Raw genomic sequence first — 15,499 nt, 5'->3', positions numbered from 1 at the left:
CGAGAGCGACGCCGTGACGCCCGCCAGGAGCGAGGCCGTGGCGCCCGGCGCGGCGGCGGCGGCGGTGGAGGAGTTGGCGGCAGCGGCGGTGGTGGAGTAGACGGGCAGCGGCGGTGGTGGCGGCGGTGGATTTAGAGGTGGAGAAGACATGGTCGAAACCCGGGTACCTGATACCAAATTGTTATGGCGCTGATAGAAGGAGGGCGCGGGAGGGCTGGCCGGGGGCCTTTTTTGCCCACGGCCGGGCAAGAGGGAAGGGATTTCCTTCTTAATTCTTGCTTGATTAGATTGATACATATCCTCTCTTTATATAGAGAGGTTTACTTGACTCCCAAGCAAGGCTTACTCGACCCCTAAGCAAGCAACCCTTATCTCAAATTAACCCTAAGACTAATGGGCCCATTAGGCCCATTACGTACTCTAACACTAGTGTTATGGCCGGTTTAGCTAGGCCCACCTGGCATCTTAGCCCACAAGTTATCTTAGGTTAATTCTTACGCAAGTTATCTTAGACAAGTTATCTTAGGCTAAAGTTATAAATACTAGTTGTAAGACACTGTTTGAGATTAAGCAATAAAGATAGTTCTATCATATTGCCCGGCTCCAGAGGAGCCGGAAACCCTAGCCGCACCAAACCCTAGCCGCCGCCGCCCTTCTTCTCCCTCGCGACGGCGCCAACACACCGGAGCCGCCGCCCTCGCCCCCAACCCTCGCTATTCTGCCCGTATAACCTACGGAGTAGAGCCGGTAGGAACCCTAGTCCTAACAATTTGGTATCAGCTAGCTTTGGTTCGATCATGTCTTCACTGCCGCCAAGCCCGTCTCTTCCGCTGCCGGTCACCTTGTCGCCTCCGACGACCACCACGACTGTCACCCCGCTCCTGACCGCGCCGGGGTCCTCCGTCGCGCCCGCCCCCGCCGTCCTCACCTGGGAAGAGGTGTCCGGGGTGCTGCGGGACCTAACCCAGGCGGTCCAGGAGATCCACCTGTTCTTGGCCGGGTCCTACGGGCCGCACCCGGCTGCGACGCCCATCGCCGCCCCCGCGCCACCGTGGCTGCCATGGCAGCCGTCGCACCAGGCGGCCTTCGCCGCGCTCGCCGGGCCGCTGCAGATGCCATCCATCGCCACCACCGCCCAGCCCTGGCTGCAGTGGCAGCCGCTGCTCCTGGCGGCCTCCGCCGTGCCCGACGCTCCGCCGCAGCAGCCGCTGCCGCTGCCCGGCGCGGCACCGCAACAGCCGCTGCAGCTGCAGCAGCCACCGCCGGTCAGCTCCGTCGCCCAGTATGGGATGCCCTACGACGGGAGTGCGACGACCTCGTTCCCATCAGCGCCGCCGCCATCCCAGAGCGTCCACATCCAGCAGATCAAGTCCCCGCCGTCGCCGTCACCACTTCCGTCTTGGATCGCTACCCGCCACGTGTCAGCGGCCGTGAGGCTGCAGGCTGCTGCGCGCGGCCTCCTAGCGCGTCGGTGTGTGCAAGAGATGCGTGGTCTGCAGCTGCCGCTCCTCCAAGTTGCCCTTCGCTGCGCAAAGGACCTTGATCTCGTCCGCTGCGTCGGGGATCTTGGGCATGCGGTTTCCCCCGCGGGCGACGGGCATGCTGTTTTCCCCACGGGCAGCGACCTCAAAGTCTGCGACATCGGCAGTTGGGGGGGCGCACCCCTCCTCGTCATTCTCCATCGCAAGCCCTCCACTCTTCCCTGTGCGGTGCAGAACAACAGTCGTCCAGCGGGGAGAAGGCAGGGTGTCACCGACAGGAGCGCACCATGTAGCACCACTGCTTTTCGCCGCCGGCCGCCGCGAGGGCGCCTCTGCTGGTCGCTCTTGCAACCACTTCCAGGTGGCCATACACATGCACTCCTTTGGTCCAGGTGGTGTCCATGGGATCCAGGTGGCTGTACACGTGCACGTCCGACGTGCAGATGGTGTCCACTTTTTGTTGAGGGATCCAAAATAAAGCGTCCCAGTCCATTTCCGGTTGAGAGTCATAAAACAAGCCGAGATGTAAAAGGCTTGTTTTTAGGTGTTCGGTTTGTGTTGCGTCGAGTCATGGTTATAAGTTGGTTAGGCTGCAGCTCGAGGACAAGCTGCATGTTCAGGTGGGGTGTAGTGTTAGAGTACGTAATGGGCCTAATGGGCCCATTAGTCTTAGGGTTAATTTGAGATAAGGGTTGCTTGCTTAGGGGTCAAGTAAGCCTTGCTTGGGAGTCAAGTAAACCTCTCTATATAAAGAGAGGATATTTATCAATCTAATCAAGCAAGAATTAAGAAGGAAATCCCTTCCCTCTTGCCCGGCCGTGGGCAAAAAAGGCCCCCGGCCGGCCCTCTCGCGCCCTCCTTCTAGCAGCGCCATAACATTGGTTCAAACCACTAGAAATTAGGATTGGTAATATGAATAGACTGATTCGAAGTACAAACGAAACATTGGCTAGGCAAGATGCAAATATCCGTATATAGAAGCATGTGAATCAATCTGTCCATAAGACATAATTCTGCCTACTGTTAAAACTAGTCTAGGTAGCACATCTCAAGCTTATATCATACACAAGAACGTAAGGTAAATAATAAGAGGAGAAATGCGGGATAGAGAAGAGAATGCAAAAATAAATACTTCCTGAGATAAGCTTGATTGAAGTCCTGGAGATGGAAATTGAGTATATGAGCCACTTGCTGGAAACCAGCCAATTTACTGTAGAATCAGATTTAATCATTCAATGCACTTTTTGAATGAAACTTCATATTATTTCCCAATTAACAGTATATTTATTTATTTAATTTTAATATCGTCTGAAGGAGGCAAAGTGAGCTTCACAATGCATTAGTTTAGTTGACAAAATGTTAGAATTGATTTTGTTTGCTGCATGACAGGTCAATGTGCAAAGCGTAAGTGTGTGAGTAATCACCTCGACAGGAATAGTGCGGTCTCCAGCTATCCTCTCTAGGTATTTTATGTCCTTCCACTTTGTCCTTGCAGGCCAATGATCAATGCAGCCGCTGAGTATAACAGGGGACTCACGTAAAAAGTAATCATGTATAAATGCCTCCAAAGAAATGCATGTCCGCCGCTCGATTCGCTTGCAAGATAGGGATTTCACCGGCAGAACTTTGAGCGCCTGAGACAGATTATCATTAAGTGCGTTGCAATAAAAAAAGGGATTAAATATAATTAGTAAATTACATAATAATATATTGGAGAAATCATATGTCCATAATCCTATGATAATTTTGAACAATATGCTTAAACTAAGTGGGGGTGCCAAACCAAAACCCTATGAGATGGGTAACCCTCTAAGAAACTTCCAAATTTATGTAGTTTGAAACGAATATAAACAGGAAAAGTAGTGCTTTGGAAAAACCTGTGAAAACTAACCCCATAAGTTCTACAATGTGCAAGGATGAAATAATTGCTAGCAAAGGTGTCTCTGTGTTGCAATGGACCCATAATAGACTAATACCCTAGCTTTCGTATATACCACAATAAAAAGGAGTTTTGGTATATATCACAAAAAATATGTTAGAATTCACCCAAAGTATGTTCCTCTTATCTGTTTGGACAGTGGTGGAGACAGCACCCGGTGAGCCGGGGCAGTTGCCCGGGCTCCCATGGTGCAAGTCCACGGAGCTCTAGTAGAGAAAATTGGGCTAAGTGAGAGTATGTTTGGGCAAAAACTAATTAACTTAGCAACACTTGGATCTTGCACTGGCTCTAAACTTGAGATGGCTCAGCCACTGTGTTTGGATGAGGTGGGAAGGGATGGGGCTGGTCTGAAGAGATAAAGGGGTTTCAGCAAATGTGGAGCTGAGTGGTGGGATCTTTTGCAAAAATGCCACAACTTACCTTGCATACGTTAGATGCAGATCGGATGGTCAGAAATGGTGGATGGTAGACACACCATCATCACCAATTGGGTTTCTATAGGAGTAGATATATCCCAACAATACATCACTTTATATGGACATCCCTCACCTAAAGGAGTATTGACGGTGTTATGGCCCAGGGGTGCCTCATCATACCGGAAACCGGCCAGAGTAGGCCGGCCAGGCCCCCCTAGGTCGGTTCCTGCCTGGGCCGTTGTACCGGCCCATGGCCCGACAACAAGGACTCAGAGGCCTTGGAGTACACAACAAGGAAGCCAACGTCCAGAAGGACCCCTCCGCAACTGACTAAGAGCATGTAACCCTAGACCCCGGTACCCAGGCGGGGCTAGCTAGTCGATACACAAGAATCTAGAGTTGGAACTCAATCCCTCGATCATCTTTGTAACCCCTATACACAATCAATACAACCAAGCAGGAAGAAGGGTCTTACCTCCTCCGTGAGGGCCTGAATCTGGATAAATCCTTCCATGTTTCCCATCCGATTTACTCGTCTGGCCAGAGTACCCTACCGAGGGATCTGCCAGAAATAACTCCGACAGTAGCGAACGCAGAGATCAGATGAGATCTACAATTTAAGTCTGTGTCTTCGCGTCGGGGCATATGTCCGCGTTTGGCACGATGTGCTATATCGCCGATTCGACTGGCCGTCTCAGGCTCGTCGAAACCTTTGCAATAGGTCGGATTGTCCACTTCGGAAAACTGGAGTTCATCACCAGTTCTTGCGGCGAGCTTATCCTCTAGGGCCTAGCTCCTAGTTAGGCACAAGAGCGGCCGGCAACCTTCATCAACCGACCCACCTCGCACGTCATCGCCAACATTGACACACTACATGACGTCCTGGAAGGAGCCGGTGATAGGAACTTGAAAGCACATTCAATCCCTTGGTGGTTTTGGTAAGTCATGTCAACATACATGCCGTTGGACTAATGTTTTTCCTTGAGTATATTTCAGGAAGAGTTCAACTTAGTCAAACCTTTGGATTGAGAAGTGGACCCTTCAAGCTGCTAAGGAATGGTGTTGGCAAAGCTTCAAGACTCTACATTTTCGGTTAAGTGATCCAAGATCACATTGAGTCCGTATGAAAGCCAATACTATTAAAAGGGGATGAGGTTTTGATGATGGTCTAATTGAGTGCTTAGGGAGATTGCTCCAAAACCCTCGGCCATAGTCTCTCATTCATCTATCTCCACAACGCTAAAGTCCATCTCGGTCCCACCCAAACACATTCAACCGGACTCACCGAGATACACTTGACATAGCCACTGCCTAAACCCTAGCGTCTCGGTCTCACTGAGTTGGCCCTTCGGTCCCACCGAAGAGCACTTGCCAACCTTATGTTGTTAAGTGAAAATCAATTGAAATTTCCGAATGGTTTCAGTCAGTGACACCTAAGTGTGGAAAGTGCTTAGGTCAGCTTGACTCGGTCCCACTGAGAGGTTTCATCTGGTCTCACCAAAAAATCTAAAGTTCAAACCTTTTGTACAAGTTGGTCTCACTGAGTGGTTTCATCCGGTCCCGCTGAAGTGTGCACAAAGGTGTGTAAGGGTTGTATTTTTAGTGATGGTTATATATACCCCCACCCATCCACCAACTCTCAGAGAGCAGCCAATTCGAAGCTTACACTTGCCATATTCATTTTCTGAGAGAGAACCACCTACACTTGTGTTGAGATCAAAGGCTTTCCACTCCAACCATAGGACTTTGATCTCTAGCCTCCCCAAGTTGCTTTCCACTCCAACCCCTCTCCTACCACATAGCCAAATCCGTGAGAGAATGTTTGAGTGTCGAGGAGACTATCTTTTGAAGCACAAGAGCAAGGAGTTCCTCCTCAACAACATCATCTATTACCTTTTGGAGTGTGGTGTCTCCTAGATTGGTTAGGTGTCACTTGGGAGCCTCCAATGCTTGAGGAGCGAACCACGGAGTTTATAAGGGCAAGGAGACCGCCTACTTCGCAAAGATCTACCCCAAGTGAGGCTGGTCCTTCGTGGGCGTAAGCCGTGATGGAATAGACAAGATTGCTTCTTCATGGACCCTTCATGGACTCGCGCAGCCGTTATCCCCGGATTGACGTCTCCATCAACATCGATGTACGATAGCACCACCTATCAGAACCACGGGAAAAATCTTTGTGTCACCCTTCGTTTGCAAAATCTCCTAAACTCTACTCCTCACTTTCTTGCACTTGCATGTCATATACTTTTCGCTGCTCATACTTTAGATATGCATGTGTAGGGTATATTGCACTGCTTGCTATCTAACTGGTGCTAAAATCTGCCTAAGTTTCAAGAGAATTAAAAATTGCACCTTTTGCCTGATTAATGTCTACCCTCCCCCACCCCTCTAGACCTATCCTTTCGATCCCACAGAACTCTAGGACCTCAATGAGGAAATGTAACCCGGCCGAGAGTTGCCCGGAGGCAATCCCGATATCGCCAACATTCCGTCCTTGGCGGGCGACATCGACGTACAAGTGCTACATTGTGGAGACGGGGGCCTCTCGGAAAGCCGTCGAAGACAACGCCACTGAGACCTTATCTGAGGAGTTGGGCGAAGAAAAGTTGAACTTCCCGATCACAGGCACGGGATCCCACTAGCTTGAAGATGGAAGAAACACGACAGAAGATCCTGAAGGCACTCAAGAAAACCAATAAGGAGAAGAATTGCTTGTTGTGAAGGCAGGCCGATCTACTGCAGTCCGTAGAACTGCTAAACGCCTGCCCCGACCGCGACCTCCCAGTTGATGGTGCAGCCGCTCTACCGCAATCTGGCAAGGAAGTCAATAGCCATATCAATGGCCCGGCGTCACCTCCACCGCCGGCTTTCCGCACGCATGCCAAAAACATGCAGGCAGCGGCCGGAGTATTCGGGAACATCACCCTTCCTGCTCAGATCGGGCGCAGTCTGAGGAGGGACTGGCACTCCTGAAGACGGCGGTCGTCCAGCAAAACGTCTACGCCATATCCAAAAGCACAACCGCAACCACGAGCGACATCCGCTCAACGGCAAGCTTGGCATCTCGGTCAAGCAGCCGGGCGCTTCCCCATGCTGGTCAGATCAGCGGATGGCGCGGTTGCACGAGGACGCCAGACGTCTAGGCTGGTCGTTCAATGAACAAGACCGCGTCACCGGCCGAGACGATGCACGCCACATCGTCACCGCCCTGCAAACAGATGCCTGACATACCAACCCCGTATCCGGCATGCTTTGCTGACGATATAGTCGACTATAAGTTCTCGGACTATTTCCATCTATGCCTTGTCGACAAGTACGACGCAGAATAAAACTCAAAGCTTTGGTTGGCTGACTACGTGACAGCCGTGCAGCTGGTTAACGGGGATTCTTTCCACGCTATCAAGTACATGTCAATCATGCTGAAAGGCTCGGTCCGTGCTTGGTTAAACACTCAGCTACCCAAGTCAATCTTCTGCTGGAACGGCATACATCATGAGTTTATGGCAAACTTCATGGGCACTTACCAGAGGCCGGCCAGCCAGCATGGCCTTAGGAACGTCATACAACTCGCTGGCTCAAAAAGAAGAACGAGATTGTCGACATCACCGATGTTGAGGCCATTACAACATTAAAAAATGGATGTCAAGACAAGCTGTTGACGCGTGACCTGCGCAAGGCAACTCAATGAAACATGGCGGACTCATGAAGTAGCTATTGCCTACGCTTCCGATTAGGAGGCCTGGGTGGCCCAACAAAAGATCATGATGGCCCCGACACATCGCAACAATCCCGGAACCTCCGGGGCGAAAGATAAGTATGGTCGTCCTCGGTGCAATAACGACAACCGTAACCAGAAGCGCTAGAATGACGAGCACGGAGATGAAAAGGTCAACACCGAGTTCGAAGGCCGGCGCCAGTGCGCTCTCGGGCAGAAGTAGAACCAGTGCTCAGACAAAAAGAAGCAAGGTGGTCCTGACTTTGATGAGATCATGGGCAGGCATGCGATTACCACTCACCAGAGGACCCTAGTCTCCCTAGGGCCAACTACACAAACAGACAATGCTATTGCCATTAGAGAGCAATGCGGGAAGCCAGCAAGAACAAAGACGATGCCGACCATAATAGGCATGACCCGACCAAAGATGGCCGGGGTGGCAACTCAAGCAGTGGCAACGACGAGGCCGGTGCAAACATCAAGACAGTGAACATGATCTTCCGCATGGTCAAGTCCAAGAGGGCACAAAAGCTCGCCGATAGAGAGGTCTATGCTACGAAGCCCGCAGTGCCACAATTTCCTGGACTGGTCGAATCAACTGATCTCCTTCGACCAAAGCAATCACACACGCAACATTCCCCATCCTGAGAAGGCCACCTTGGTCCTCGACCCGATAGTTGAAGGCTGCCACCTCAGCAGAGTCCTCATGGACGGTAGCACCACTCTCAACCTTTTGTACGTCCAGATGCTAAAGATGGAAATTCCGAAGTCCCGCATCAGGTCGTCCGACACAAGGTTCATGGGAATCATCCTGGGCATGAAGGCCCAGCCTCTGGGTCAGATCACCCTGGAATTGGTGTTCGGCACGTCGGACAACTACTGCCTTGAGAGCCTTTGCTTTGAAGTCGTTCCATGCAAAAGCGGCTATCATGTGCTCCTCGGCAGACCGACTTTTGCCAAGTTTGTCGTGGTGCCACACTATGCATATCTGAAGATGAAGATGCCGGGCCCCAAGGCAGTCATCACAGCGTCCGGCAACTACCAAAAATCCTACAAGGCCGACAAGGCTATGGTGGCACTGGCTGGAGAGGCGACCGCAACAGATGAGCTTGCCGACATGCGCGAGGTAGTCGACAAAGACGATATCATCATGACCAAGAAACAGAAGCCGGGCTCTTCGTTCTAGCCGGCCAAGACATCGAAAGCTTCCAGGTCCACCCTACAAATTCCTCCAAGAAAGCTCACATCGGGACCACCTTGGACCCGAAAGAGGAAAGCGCGCTCTGCGACTTCCTCTGTGAGAACTGGGACATCTTCTCCTGGCAGCTATCCGATATGCCAGGCATCCAAGCGAATCGCAAAGCACAACCTAAACATACAGAAATTAGCCCGGCCTATCAAACAGATGTTGTGGCAGTTCTCGTAAGGAAAGCGCAGGGCCATGGGCGAGGAGATTGCGTAACTCTTGGAGGCTGGATTCATTAGGAAGTAAAGCACCCGACCTGGTTAGCAAACCCAGTCATGGTGCCGAAAAAGAACGACACATGGAGCCTTTGTGTCAATTATAAAGACATCAATAAGGTTTGCCCGAAAGAACCATATCCACTCTCCGGCATCGATCAGATTATCGACGCCACCGGGCACTAGTTGTTCTCGTTTGTGGACGCGTACTTCGGGTCCCACCGGATCCGAATGAAGATGGCCGATCAGGAGGCCACCTATTTCATCACGCCGTACAGGCCGTTCTAGTATATCACCATGCCTTTTAGGTTGAAGAACACATGAGCCACGTACCAGCGTACGATGCACAAATGCCTGGATAAGCAAGTCGGCGTACGATGCACAAATGTGGTTAGTGCAGTCCTGGTGGTCGAACACAAGGAGGTGGGCCACACATACAAAGTCCAGAGGTCGGTCTACTATGTTTCTGAGGTGCTTTCGCCGTGCAAGACCAGATACTCGCATTATCAATAGATCGCGTACAGCGTCTTCATGGCGTTCCGGAAACTGCGGCACTATTTTCAGGCCTGCCCCCCATTCTGTAGCAAACCAAGTCCCCCTGATATAATCAACAACAAAGATGCGACTAGCCAAATTGCCAAATGGGCCTTGGAATTTTTTTAGAAAAGAGGCGCTTGCCCAGCCTTAAACTGAGGCCCTTACAAATCCACAAGTTTGTAAAGTGCAAAGACAACCGACAAAAGGAAACAGGGATACATGCCAAATGGGCCCTGGAATTGATGTCCTTCGAGATCAAATTCCAGCCTCGCGGAGCTATCAAAGCGCAGGTCTTGCCGATTTTGTTGTGGAGTGGACGGAGGACCAGCAACCTCACCGAGGAATTGATTATAAGCATTGGATCATGTACTTTGATGGTTCAAAGATGCTTCCTGGCTTGGGGGCTGGGGTAGTCGGTACGTTATGTGCTCCAAATTTATATATTGACTCCAACAACGCAGCTGACTACGAGGCACTCCTATCACGGCCTTCGATGGCCATAACCATGGGCATACAGCGGCTTGAGGTATGGGGGGATTCTGACATCACTACCATGGGGGAACCTCGAAGATCTGAGCCCGGGGGACTACCAAAATTAAGTCCTAGTGTCAAACTATTATGTGTCATGCCTGCTAGGTGTCTCAGCCTGAAATTATCTAGCAGATCATTAAACTTAATCGGACAAGTCAAGTATTACAACACTATGGTTGCTAAGTGGCTGCTAGGTGCTAGAACTTGTGGTACTTCTGTACACTTGGTATATCATCCCACTGAACCAATCCATCTGCCACATTCCGCCTGCCTAAATGACTAACCTATTCAGCGACACCGCAAGCTTCTTCCTATGGTGGTCGGCAGCAACCAGCGCTTGCCCAGCTAGATTATGTTAGGGACTCAACTCCCTCATCATGCTCGTCGCCTGGGCTGCCTGGAAGCACCGAAACGCCGCTGTCTCCGATGGCCTACGGCCGTCTAACACCGACCTTGTGCACGCCAAGGATAAAGCCACGCTTTGGGCTCGTGCGGGAGCCAAAAGGCTGCTAAATGTTATTCCTGTATCCTGATTTTTAGATGTTGAGGCTGAGCATCCTCCATCATGCTCATCTTGCACTCTTTGGGACGCCAACTTGTGTACGCCCCGTCGAGTTGCTTCCCCCCTCTCTCCTTTGTATTCATTTGTTACTCTCCTCCCCTATCAATGCAATGATACGAAACAATGCCTATTCACGAAAAAAAAAACTAACCTATTCAGAAGAACAGGTTCAGCCATTTATGAATTTATGAGATAAAGTGAATTATAAAGCTAAAGCATGCTTGGTTTGTAGCCAAAAATTGGCTAGCCAATATTTCGGCATGCGAACATTTGGGAACCCCAGAACTTGCCAATAGAAATTAGCAAAATAAATTGCCTAAACATTCTGGCTGCAACCTAGGATGCAAAAAGTAACACTGGCTGCAACGCGCACAGGAGATAGTGGCCCACTTGAGGATTTCCAGCCAGTGATGCAGAAAATTGTCTGGAGTGAACCACTCGGCCGAACAAATTACCGGCAATAGCAGCATACTGCTGGTAATTCTAGCTCTGCATTTTCATGCACCAATCTTAAGAAAGGAAACTCACAGATGGCAGGCCAACAGAATAGAAGTACTCACATCGCCGAGGTCTCGATTCCTACTGAGCCCTTCCCTCCACCTCTCCACGTTTCTGCCGGCGTCTCCCGCACCGTCGCCTTCGCCCTCGCGTTTTCCATTGGCAGGGACTTGCGCAATAGCTGCTTCGAGCTCTGCGCGGAGGAGGTCGCCACCCATGATGAGGCCCATGTCGAGCGCTCGGAGCGCCGCGCGGCGGTCGTCACCGGCGCGGAGGCTCGCGACGTGGAGGCAAGCGAGCGCATAGGCGTGCCGCCACGCAGGCTCCACCGCGCTCCACGGCCCCGAGTGCAGCTGCTCCCATGCCATCTCCCGCGCCGCCTCCGCCGCGCGCAGGTCCCCCGCGGCCGCCTTCTCCGCGGAGGCCACGAAGGCGAAGCCCCCCTCCTCGGTGATCTGCCGCAGCAGCATCGCCCGTTTCTCTCCTCCCGCCGCCGCTGCCGCTGTACCCGTCGGCTCGCCGGTGTCCATCTCGGAGTCGCTGAGCCCTTGGAAAAGCGCAAAAGCGGAGGTGATGAGGAGTGGAAAGGGAAGGAGATATTTTCGGGTGCCCCTGTGGGTCCGTGGTCGTTGCGCTGCTTACTCGGATTCGGGTGTGAGGTGGATTGATTGGATTTACGATTGTGCCCTCACTCCTAGTAAGATATGAGATATTTTCGAGCCGGATACTTGAGCTCAGATGTGAGGCAGAGGAGCAAGATTTACTTTTCTACCCTTGATCGTGGTCAGGCTAAGATATTTTCTGAGTAAAGATATTTGTACGTGAACGGCTAGTAAAGACCGCGGGAGTATCGGTGTATCACAACTTCACAAGGTTTCCTCCCTAGTCACGTTACGTATTTTCGAGCTACATAAATACTATATACTCCTTCCTATTGAAAAAAGTGTGCGTCTATCACACTTACTCCATTTTGGATCGGACGAAGTACCTCCCTTCACATTCCTATGAGATGTTTTAGATATTTCAATGTAGACCGCATAAAACTCAAATAAGTAAAGAAATATATTAAAAATATGTCTATACACATCTGATTCATAAAAAGGTTAAAACAGCTTATATTCATAAACAGAAGGAGAATAACCTTTTGACGGGGCGAAAGGTTGGAGCACCGATTCATATGCAAATGGTACCGATAATATCCATTTCGAATCTGTATTCGCATATGCTTTTAGGAATATGGGGTGCATTTACATGATATGTAACTGGGAATGTTGTTCAACTATTTGAATAATGTTTCTCGTGAACTATTTGCAAGTGATTATGTCCGTACTATGATAGTATTTGCCTTGATGTTTACTAATGACAGAAAACGAATATCATTACCCATGTCCTTCTTTGGCCGACTAGGGCTACTCAATAGCCGGTGAAACAACGCATGCGGCCGTGGTATCCAAAGGTTGGGCAGACATTCGAAAACACGCGCATTCGAGCAGTTGCATCGTGATAGGCCTGGCAGATACCCCAAAGCACGACAACCGGGCCATCGCAAGCGGGTTTGCAAATGTACTCCTCTATACAATGACTTGAAAATACAGCTCGTGGAATAATGCAAACTGATGGTGTCGGATTCCCCATACGGAGTTGCGCAGTTTGATCACGTTTAATTCGGTAGACAATTGAAGTGGTGTGCCTTCTTGTGTACCCGGTTGAGCAATGCCGACTGGTAGGGGCCTGAACATCCATCTAGGCGATGAGTCGGGCACACCGGTTGTTGGGGATATAACCCCACGGTGTGACCCGCCCAGGAGGGGCCGGGTTACACTGTTGGCAACTCAGTAATAAAGTTAAGAAGGCCCAAGAAGCCAAGACATGAAAGCCTGGAGGCGGCTTACGACGTGGGCTGATTGAAGGCCCAAGACTCGGAGACGGAGCATGACCCGGAGGTGTAAGCCACCCAACGGCGACTTGCCTAGCAAGGCAAGGCGACTTACAACCAGGGTTGGTCACGTTGAGTGACCCGACCCGAACTCTTGTAAAGCCCAGGGCCTCGACCTGTGTATATAAAGGCGAGTCCCCGCGGCGGGTAAAGTTAAGTTACAATCAATTGATAACTAGGTTAAGCGATTCCGCTCTCTTGTAATCGATACTCAATCAATACAACATAAAGCAGGACGTAGGCTTTTACCTCGTTGGTGAGAGGCCGAACCTGGGTAAACTCGTGTGTCTCTCGTCCTGCTCAACCCCTTTAAGCTAATCACCATAGCCATGGCCTTGCACCTAAGTCCTTTCACGAGGACATCTACCGTGACAAAACCACGACAGTTGGCGCCCGCCGTGGGGCCAGCGCACGGTGGTTTCGAGTTCTTGAAGGGCTCCTTCGCAGGGATCGAGGGATACGCCGTTGGCAGGATGACCAAGAGTCACCGCGACAAGCTCTACATCGACGATGCTGGCTGGGGCCCCGAGGCCGACTCAATCGAGTACGGGTACCGGGTCCCCTTCGGCGGGATTCACATCTTCATCGGCAAGATTGGCATATCAGAGCCTGAGCCGGACATCTGCGCCGAGATCGTCTAGCCGGCTTGGCGCACTCAACCCGCCAAGGTTCAACCTGACCGGAAGCATGTTTTTGTCGGATTCGCGCATGGCACGGATCTTGCAGAGGATTCTTGTAAGTGCATCAAGTGCCACCCCTAGCTAGTTGGTTTTGGAGTATTGATAACAAACATGGTTGAGGGACTAATGTGTTTGTGAGAATTGCAGGATAACACAGGTAGTGTCCCTCATTGATTCGGTTTACCTACCAGAGATGACCCCTAAAAATGTGAGAAGACATTGAAGACAATGGTGGTTCGTGAAGACATTCACGACGAAGATTATGTCGCGTGAAGCTATTCGCTTAAGACTATGGAGTGCGAAGACATAGTTGTTTCGTAGTTTCCTTTTTCTTCTCATTGAGTCATAGGAACCACCGTACTGTTAAGTGGGGTCCAAGTGAACAAAGTCAGAGTGACTGAAGTGATGCTCAACCAAATCCTATGTCTTCGAGCGAAGATAATGAGAGCAAATCTTATCTAGAGCTAGATGAGTCAGCTTTGCTTGTAGCTCAAGACAAGCTGCCACGTGTGTTTGAAATCTGACCGTTGGACACATGTCAGTTCCTTAGTGACCCAGGGTCATTTCAGACATATCAGGTCGGATTGCCTCCTGGCTAGCCCACCCCCTACACCATAAATTGGTGACTGCTCAGAGTTAGTGCATGACTTTTGTCGTTTGAGAGCAACCCACCTCTGAAGCATTTGAGAGAGAAATCCTTGCAAGGACAAAGGCCAAAACACCCACAGCCAAAGAGTGTTAGGCATCACTGAAGTCTTTCTGTCCGCGTGATCTGAAGACTTGTTACACTTGAGGACTGTGAATCCTCCAGCCGGTTAGGCGTCGCGTTCTGAGCATCCAAGAGTCATTGTGGATTGCCGGTGAACAAAGTCTGTGAAGGTTTGGAAGTCTACCTCAAAGACTTACCAGAGTGATTGAGCAAGGACTGACTGACCTTAGCTCAAGGGGAATAAGGTGAAGACATGGTCTTTTGAGTTAAATCTCAGCCTCCCTAACCAGACGTACAGTTGTCACAGCAACTCGAACTGGTCTACCAAATCCTTGTCTTCGTCAAGCTTCTGGTTCTATCCTCTACTCTCCCTACTTTACAGTTGTCTTCGTGAAGTCATTGCTTGCCTGTCTAATCTGTTTGACTTCACACTGTGAAGACCATTATCTATTTAGCTTCATACTATCTATCTTTCTGGTCCTGTCTACCTAGTTGCAATTAGTCTTCACGCTTTCGTTATGTTGTATGTTAGACTTATGCTTGCTTAGTATAGCTTTCATTCCGATGCTTACTATTTAGGCTCAGTTTACCCGTTTGTCTTCAAAGCCACCGTGTTTTGAAGACTTTCATAGAAATCGCGTATTCACCCCCCTCTAGTCGATAACTAGCACTTTCAATTTGTATCAGAGCAAGGTACTCCCTTGTTCTATATGATTTGGTTTAACCACCTGGAGTTTTAGCTATGTCGACTGCAGGGATAATCAAGGTCTCCGCTGCGTGCCCCGTCTTCGATGGCACTGACTACCCCTACTGGAAGAACAAGATGCGCATGCATCTTGAAGCCATTGATGTTAATCTTTGGTATGTCGTCAAGACTGGCATTCCCAAAGTCGCTGAAGGCGTCACCGCTGCTGATGTCAAGAGAGTTGCTCAATTGGACTCAACCGCCAAGAACATCATCTGTGGTCATCTGACCAAAGGGCAATATGGCCGTGTGAGTGCACTGGAAACTGCAAAGCTGGTCTGGGACTGTC

At 50.4% G+C, this 15,499-nt stretch overlaps 1 protein-coding gene across 4 annotated transcripts in view; it reads right to left on the bottom strand.

Moving 5' to 3' along the window:
• LOC123157476 (lysine-specific demethylase JMJ30) overlaps positions 1-11,760 on the bottom strand; it is an 18,827-nt gene extending 7,067 nt beyond the window's left edge. For all 4 annotated transcript variants that reach the window (XR_006478999.1, XM_044575773.1, XM_044575771.1 and 1 more), the window contains exons 1-2: positions 11,203-11,760; positions 2,906-3,115 (exon numbers count right to left, since the gene is read on the bottom strand). Coding sequence is in view for 3 of the 4 variants with exons in the window: in XM_044575773.1 (XP_044431708.1) it covers positions 2,906-3,115; positions 11,203-11,670 (678 nt within the window). In the remaining variant the exon portion in view is untranslated. The remainder of the gene's footprint in view (positions 1-2,905; positions 3,116-11,202) is intronic.
• Positions 11,761-15,499: the final 3,739 nt, after the last annotated feature.

Source organism: Triticum aestivum, chromosome 7B, assembly GCF_018294505.1.
Source record: "Triticum aestivum cultivar Chinese Spring chromosome 7B, IWGSC CS RefSeq v2.1, whole genome shotgun sequence".
In the NCBI taxonomy this organism is placed as follows: domain Eukaryota; kingdom Viridiplantae; phylum Streptophyta; class Magnoliopsida; order Poales; family Poaceae; genus Triticum; species Triticum aestivum.
This window is presented reverse-complemented; position numbering and strand designations above follow the sequence as displayed.